Source organism: Alosa pseudoharengus, unplaced genomic scaffold, assembly GCF_046254945.1.
Source record: "Alosa pseudoharengus isolate Yale_2024_CS ecotype anadromous, Long Island Sound unplaced genomic scaffold, YU_APseudo_1.1 YU_APseudo_1.1_scf_14, whole genome shotgun sequence".
Taxonomy (NCBI): domain Eukaryota; kingdom Metazoa; phylum Chordata; class Actinopteri; order Clupeiformes; family Clupeidae; genus Alosa; species Alosa pseudoharengus.
Genome location: NW_027468609.1, coordinates 5,152,046 through 5,160,913, shown reverse-complemented (window position 1 = coordinate 5,160,913; position 8,868 = coordinate 5,152,046). Strand labels below are relative to the sequence as shown.

At 41.6% G+C, this 8,868-nt stretch overlaps 1 protein-coding gene across 1 annotated transcript; it reads left to right on the top strand.

Annotated features, from left to right (window-relative positions):
* The first annotated feature begins 7,305 nt into the window (after positions 1-7,305).
* rxfp3 (relaxin family peptide receptor 3) lies at positions 7,306-8,565 on the top strand. The gene has a single exon (XM_076284952.1). The coding sequence runs from the start codon at positions 7,306-7,308 to the stop codon at positions 8,563-8,565; it is 1,260 nt and encodes a 419-aa protein (XP_076141067.1).
* Positions 8,566-8,868: the final 303 nt, after the last annotated feature.

Genomic DNA, 8,868 nt, shown 5'->3' with positions numbered 1-8,868 from the left:
GTGTTCCGGCGCAAACGTTCCCTGGTGCTATTTTGCAGTTTCAGAAAACAATTCCGCCACAGACCAGAAAAAACCTAGTCTAAAGTCAGTGGCGTGTTTTTCAGATGCTATTTTAAGGGCGCATGCTTGGCAATAATGTAGCGTGGTTAAGATGCGCTTGCTCATAATTTTTCTATTGCACAGTGAGATGGAGTAAGTCTTGGGACAGAGAAGAGACACGGGAGGGAGAGGGTCTGCCGGCCCAGACTGACCTCTCTCTCCCTCAGTGAGGAGGAATGTAAGCTACATCTGACCCGTCAGGCTGTGACTGATGTCTGCCATCTCATGGCAATGCTATTTAATCAAAAACACACACGCAGTGTAATTGAACGAACATTCGGCATACTGAAGATGTGCTTCAGGTGTTTGGCTAGGTCAGGAGGCACCAGGGGCGCCTGCAGGAATTAATGCTGTGGTACGCACACCCATAATCCCCCCCCCCCTGCAATTATTTTTTTTTCACTCGTGAACAATATTTGTCCGTTTTAGGTCCGTGCATTGGTCAGCAAAAAAGCCTTCATAGCATAACAACATCCACATGCAATAATACAACGACAACGTCACGTCAATGACCTATTCATTTGGACAACTTGATACAGGCTAAAGTTACCTTTAGTTCTGTTCTAGCGTAACGTGACGTCTGGCATTACTGCAGTCTAACGTTCTGACAAGCACACCAATTGCCTACCTTGTTTTTGTCCATCTGGAATAACTCCTAGCTTTGCTGCCTCCATCCTTTCTGTTTTCGTTGTTTAAACTTGTGACATCCATGATAAGTATTGAGTTAGTGAATTAGCTCAACATTGTGTGCTGATAACCATAGATAGCCGAGTAAAAGAAAACGACAAGTAGCCTATTGCGTGCTGTGCGTGCGTATTCTCTCTCCTGCTCAAACTAAATGTGTGCAGTTAATTTTGATAACGTGTTCACTAACTTTAGGTAATAGAAAATGGTAAATAGCCTGATGGCATGCAGCTAATGGGATACTGACTGTGAGTTGGGAAGGTATGGTAGGCCAATTTGGTGTGAATACACACACATACAAGGGAAATTTTCTCTCGCTGTTGAGTAGCCAGATGGTACGCACAGTGCGTACGGACGTACACCTGCAGGCGCGCCTGGGAGGCACTTACAGTACAGTCCGCAAAAAGTCGCAGCATTCTTTGTAGCATGTTGTGTTTTACACAACATTTCCATGAATCATGGATGTGTTGATGACATAAATGAGGAAATATTAGAGGACATAAGAAGGCGTGATGTTGAACTGCATGTGCCGATGCCATTTAACCCAAATGCCCCAGCAGCAGCACGGAAGAGGAGAGCTTATCTGACAAAAGAGCTGCATCGTCTATAGTGAGGTGTAGTGAAGCAAAGTAATCTCGGTCTAATGTTAGACTACATTGCAAAAAATATCACCATCCATTCATAACCTCGTGAGTCAGTGAGAGTGAGCCTAAAACATCGGAAAGTACAGTATGTCTTTGTGACATTTCTTTATTTACATTTTGTCAAAAAGAAAAATGCCAGCCATGGAAACAATTGTGTCAATTTCCTCCCACGCTTGTTTAACCGAAGCAAATTTGGGTGGGTTTCTCCCATCCCCATACAATGCCACTTCTCTGTCTTTTACGGCCCTGACGAGAACGTCGGTCTCATCGGCTGTGAACCGCTCCTGGTGTGCACCTGGCAAATCAGCCATTATAATAGCAATCTGCCATGGAACAAACGCGCCTGCTTTTAAAGGGAATGTGAGATGACGCTCTGATTGGCTTATTGCACGTGTAATGTAGCTATAGAGAGATAAAAAAAATGGATATCTACTATTACTGTATACTATTTCTACAAGCTATTTACTATTACTATTAAATCAAGTGGACAACTGGAGGGGAAGATCAGTTACAACACAGCATGAAAACAAGACGAATATTTCTTCACCGCATGCAAATTAGTCAACAAAATGATTCCCATATGCAAATTTGCTCTTACAAAATAATGCACAGAGTGTATATTTGCACTAATTAAGTAAAAACATTCATAATTGCCTTGCCATGATGTTCTTGTAAAGGTGAAGTGGCACATGAACAAAAAAGGTTAAAAAAAATCTAATTTGCGTAACTGCAATATCCCATCTAAAAACATACTTTTGTATGATCATTTGTTGTATTTGATACAATTTGAATATTATTTAGCCACAAAGCCATTAATTTATCTGCTTACAGCCATATTATCAATACATTTCTTTATTATGCATTTATATTCACTAATGTATTCAAATATGCAAATTATCTCATTAACTACTCGTGATATAAAAATGCAACAGGAGTGACCTACTCATAAAAAGACGGAAACCCAAGAGGAATAATCAAGTCTATTTTTCCACCAGATACAGTAAGGCAGCTTTGAAAATGAAAAACATAACAAAGAGCAATTGGGCCATACTCCAAAGTGACCTCTCATTGAAAGAGGTATTTCGTGATCCTCCCTTATGCTGTTTTAGACAAGCACCCACATTAGGAGATAAATTGGTGCATAGTCACCTTACAGTTCAAAAGAAACATTGGCTAAGTAAACTGAAAGGGAATCATGTGGGAACTGCAACCATTGCGGAGATCTATGAAAAGCGCTACTTTCGTGGATGTGTTTTCCAGTACAAGCTTTACTGTTAATGCCTTTGCAAATTGTAACATTACCTTTGTAGTCTACAGACTGGAGTGTGAGTGTGGCTGCTACATCAGCAGAATGAAAAGAAGGCTGAGGGGTCGTGTTGCAGAACATAAGAACGCCACAAGGACAAGAAATCCTGTTTACCCCATGGCGGTCTATTACCAGCAGGCAGGTTATCCCTCTGCTTCCTCGTGGGAGGAAGGAGTGATGTTCAATGGACATTTTTAGTCAATCAATCAGCATACAGTGTATATTATACACATTTGTATTTGAAATCTGTTCAAGACAATGATGCCTATGGTGATCTGACCAATTGAACTTGTAGTGGTGGGCCTTAAGCACATTTTCGCGCAAATTCATCTAAAAGCGCCAAATTTGGCACAGATGTAGCTTAGGTCATACTGAAATGATTTAGCTAGGGCGCCGGAGTCAGCGGCCCTTGGGGCCAAGATGGCGGCCAAATCCAATATGGCCACTGCGCGAAAAGGGTTCCGGCTATAACTTTTGAACTACATGAGTTACAAATACAAACTTGATATCTTTTTCAGCTTAATTGATCATGGGGAATACATAGGAATGTTAATATTTATGACCCGGTGCATCTGGACCCCTTATTCCTCCAATTCTAATATGGCCGCTGTCCAAAAAAGCAGTTTTGGCTGTAGTATGGGGCCTTACACCCCATTGTTTGTGCAAATTAATCTACAAGCACTAAATCTGGCACGGATGCAGCTGAGGGCATAATGAAATGATTTAGCCAGGCCGCCCGAGCCGATGGTAACTGAGACCAACATGGCAGCCAAATCCAAAATGGTTGTCGCCTGAAAGGGATTCGGCTATAGCTTTGGAGCTTGATGAGATACAAATACAAACTTGATGTCTATTTGACCTTTTTTGATGATGGGAAACCCATAGGAATACTTACATTTATGATTGGGTATATCAGGACCCCCCAAATTCCCTAAATTCAATATGGCTGCTGTCCGAAAAAGGGTTTTGGCTTCAAATTTTGAACCAAATGCGCTACAAATGAGGATGTTGTGTCTATTTTTTGTTTATTGACCACAGGAAGTCCATTGGCATATTTATATATATGCTTGTGTAAGTCTGGAACCTGTATTCTTTTCAAGACTTTGTTTGAAAATCTTTTTTTACCACAACTTTGAAGGTTATTCTCAAGGTGGATTAATTTCCTTATAAAAGTGGAATGCTTTTAGTGAACCACAGGTGAATACATTTCGAAATGTAATCATATAAGAAAGAATAAGACATAATTATTATTGCAAGGCAATATTTATAGTATGTCAAATTGTTAAAAGAATAATATAGTCAATCTGTCCAAAACTCTTCAAAGGTTTGCTTAGCATATCATAAAAAACAGCAATAACATAAAAATAACAACAGTAAATTCTCATGGTCGCTCTCATGAATTTTTGCCTGAAGAAGACCCAGAAGGGTCGAAACGTTGCCTGATGTGCATTAAATATATGGGAGTCAAAAGCAGTGTTGTGGACATTATATTTTTTCAATTGAGTAAGTTTTAATTTGTCCTGCACCTGCCAGAAGGTGGGATGTGCACACAATAACTGTTTGCTCTCTCATGAATTCTCATTCTCATGGTCTCTCTCACAATTGTAGTCATAAGAAAAAAACACTTATAGAAAAAAGTACACCTGGTTAGGAAGGAAGTTGGTAGGAAAGGAAGTAGTTGGCTAAAGACTGTTGTTGGTCATCTTCTGAGACCACAGGCGACCACTACATGGACCCATTACAATTTGCATACCGTCCAGAGGTGGTTGTGGAGGATGCCTTAATCTATCTGCTTCATAGAACACTCTCACCTTGACAGGGGCTGGCAGTATTGTGAGGATCATGTTCTTTGATTTCTCAAGTGCTTTTAACACCATACAGCCTATGCTGCTATGTGACAAGCTTTGAAGGATGCAAGTAGACACCTCCACAACTTCATGGATTACTGATTACCTGACTGACAGACCACAGGTTGTGAGAATGAAAGGGTGTGTGTCTGAACAGGTAGTCAGTCACATAGGAGCACCACAAGGGACTGTGTTGTCTCCTTTTCTTTTCACACTGTACACCTCAGACTTCCAGTACAACTCTGAGTCATGTCACCTGCAGAAGTTCTCAGACAACTTCACAGACTGCAGTTGTGGGGTGTGTCAGTGATGGTGAGGAGACGGAATACAGGCAACTGGACCACTTTGTGACATGGTGCAGAAACAACCACCTTGTCTTGAATGTGGCTAAGACAAGAGAAATGGTGGTGGACTTTCGTAGGGCCAGGCCTGAGCTAAATACCATTTCAATACTGGGTGAGGAAGTTGTTGAGAACTACAAATATGTGCGGGTTCTTATAGACAATAAACTGGATTGGAGGTATATATATACTCTTTTGATCCTGTGAGGGAAATTTGACTCTGCATTTAACCCAATCCGTGAATTAGTGAAACACACTCAGCACAAAGTGAACACACAGTGAGGTGAAGCACAGAAGCGCAGGTGTCCCAACGCAGTGAGCTGCCTGCTACAGCAGCACTCGGGGAGCAGTGAGGGGTTAGGTGCCTTGCTCATAGGCACTTCAGTTGTTCCTACTGGTCGGTGTTTGAACCGGCAACCCTCCGGTTACAAGTCTGAAGCGCTAACCAGTAGGCCACGGCTGCCCCAAAGAAGGATCAGAACAGACTCTATTTTTTGAGAAAGCTTAGGTAATTTAATGTGTGGTCATGGTAAAAAAACATAGTTTTCATCTGTAGCTTATTCGGTTCAAAAGTTGTAGTCAAAACCCTTTTTCGGACAGTCACCAGATTGTATTTGGGGACTTTGAGAGTCCAGATATACCCAATCATAAATATTTATTTTGTGTTTCCCATAGCCAGAAAAGGTGAAATATTTATTAATTTTACATTTGTATCTCATCTGGTTCAAAATATGCAGCCTACAGTAATCCCTTTTCAGGTGGCGGCCATATTGGATTTGGCAGCCATCTTGGTCCCAGGGGCCACTGGCTCCGGCATCCTCGCTAAATCATTTCAGTATGCCCTCAGCTGCATCCATGCCAAATTTTGTGCTTGTAGATAAATTGCCGAAAACAATGGGGTGTAAGGCCATATTGGAATTGGAGGATTAAGGGGTCCAGATATACTGGGTCATAAATATAAACATTTATATGTGTTTCCCATGATCAATTAAGCTGAAAAAGACATCAAGTTTGTATTTGCAGCTCATGTGGTTCAAAAGTTATAGTCGGAACCCTTTTCGGGCAGCGGCCATATTGGATTTGGCTGCCATCTTGGCCCCAAAGGTCGCTGGCTGCGGAACCCTAGCTAAATCATTTCAGTATGACCTGAGCTACATCTGTGCCAAATTTGGTGCTTGTAGATAAATTGGCGCAAACAATAGGGTATAACTACAGTCAAAACTGCTTTTTTGGACAGGGGCCATATTGGAATTGGAGGATTAAGCTGTCCAGATATACTGGGTAATAAATATAAACGTTCCTATGTGTTTTCCATGATCAATTAAGTTGAAAAAGACATCAACTTTGTATTTGTAGCTCGTGGTTAAAAGCTAGTCGAAACCCTTTTCGGGCAGCGGCCATATTGGATTGGCTGCCATCTTGGCTCCGAGGGTCTGTGGCTCCGGCGCCCTAGCTAAATCATTTCAGTATAACTTGAGCTACATCTGTGCCAAATTTGGCGCTTTTAGAAGAAATTGCACGAAACTACCTATTTATGTGCTTAAGGCCCCCCACTATTGTGAAATGAAAAGATGGAGGAAGTCAAGGCCAAATTCAGTAGGCCTATGTTAGATCCAAAGTAGGCTATATTGCTAAGATGAGAAGATATTGTAAATATTTGGAAATTCGAAATAGGAATTCCAAAAAAGGACAATTTGAATTTTGGGAGCCCTGTGTGAACCATGTAAAATACTTTTCTGAGATGGACAAAAGAGACTGAAGTTGATTCCACATGGTTACATGGAACAAACTATTTCTAATTAAATTTCAAATGTATTTTCCAGAGTTGTGCAAATTATTTCTTATCTACAAAACAAAGACAAAATTGTTCATATCAATCAGGCATGACAGAAGAGAAAACGTGGCTGTTACCGCGCCCACAAGCTCTCTGTCCAGCGAACTGAAGCTACATGCGCACCGCTGATGCTGATGATGATGCGCAAAGCTATGCTGTCCAATCCCCGAGAATTGAGCTGTATAAAAATCAAAACCTGCCTGCTGCTGCTCCCATAGCGTGTTTCAGCCACTCTCTCAACATTAGGATGTGCACTTAGCATGAACATTTTGACTCGTCAAACTAATGTGTTGCATTGCCTTAAAAGTGAATCCGTATGTTCGTAAGAAGACGTTTTGAGCCTGTCACTAAGTGTTAAGTTCTCATTCGTAGCATCATGAGCTGAAGGTTATTATATGCAGGGCAGGAAAAACAAAACTGTGATACATGGATGTGGATAGCTCCAAAACCTGTGAGGAAAATAGAAAGAATGATACCATCAAAACTTAAGACTTAAGTCTTGCACCAGGAACCGCTGTCATCTCCTCAGTCTGGAAATGGGATGGATATGATGAATGGAAGGAATACTTCGCAGAGCTGGGGGGTACAAGAGGAACCCGAGGAGAACGATGCCTTCAGCTCTCTCTTAATTGCTTTTGATAATTTCAGTGTCTTGCTAAACAAAACAAATCGCTCTTGGGAGGACTTCTACAACCTCACAGATGAATTTGGTAAAACCGATTTCATGGGCGATGGATGGGGTATTCTGAGACTAACTATTTCTGTAATTTATTCCGTGGTATGTGCACTTGGGTTAATTGGAAATATTCTTGTTTTATACCTAATGAAATCCAAGCAAGCATGGAAGAAATCGTCTATCAACCTCTTTGTGACCAGTTTGGCTGTAACAGACTTCCAGTTTGTGTTAACACTGCCTTTTTGGGCTGTGGAAAACGCAATGGATTTCACATGGCTTTTCGGAAAAGCAATGTGTAAGATAATTTCCTTCGTGACTGCAATGAATATGTATGCAAGTGTATTTTTCCTCACTGCAATGAGTGTTGCGCGATATTACTCAGTAGCCTCTGCGCTGAAGCAAAAACGACGCCGTCTGCGCTTTTCTGCAAGGTGGATGAGTGTCGCTGTGTGGATCTCCGCGATAGTGGCTGCGCTGCCAAACGCGGTGTTCTCCACAACAGCCACCGTGTCAAATGTGGAGCTATGCTTGGTGAAATTCCCTGTCAGAAAAGGCGACGCACCGTTTTGGCTGGGGTTATACCACGCACAGAAAGTATTGGTGGGGTTTCTCATTCCTTTAGGAATAATATCAGTTTGTTATCTCCTACTTTTGCGCTTCATTACGAACAAAAACGTGAACACTTCTAGTGCAAAGAGACGTTCCAAAGTAACGAGATCTGTGACTATAGTTGTTCTCTCTTTCTTCCTCTGTTGGTTGCCTAATCAAGCTCTGACAGCTTGGGGTATTCTTATAAAACTCAACGTTGTTCACTTTAGTGATGAATATTACACGACCCAAGCTTACATATTCCCCGTGTCTGTTTGTCTGGCACACTCCAACAGCTGTCTAAATCCAATATTGTACTGTTTAATGAGGAGGGAGTTCAGAAAAGCTCTGAAAAAATTGTTTTGGCAAATCACTTCTCCTTCTGTCACGAACATGAGACCCTTCACAGCCTCGAGTAAACCTGAGCACGAAGAGCAGGCGAATGCCCTGGTTCGGCTTAACCCACCGGAGCCCGCGCTTTTGTTTTATCCGCCAGGTGTTGTCATATACAACGGGAAGAATGACCTTCTTCCTAACAGTACTTAACACGCGATAGTTATACTATGTATGTTTCAATTTGTTGGTTCACTGATCATATTTCCTAATGTCCATTTGACTTGACCATTTCAGTTCTTCATTAATCCGCTTCTGATCACCTCAGTTGAGTGCAAAATGCCCTACTGCAAGTGTTCAATTGCGCTCAAAATAAAGGGTTGAAACCTGTAATTGAATGTGTAATGGACTACAATCGTTTCGCTCCCTAATGAGTGACTCACACAAGTAGAACGTGTATTAAAGACTGTGAGATTAGTGACGTTGTGTGGGCTAAATGCCAATCAAGCACCATTG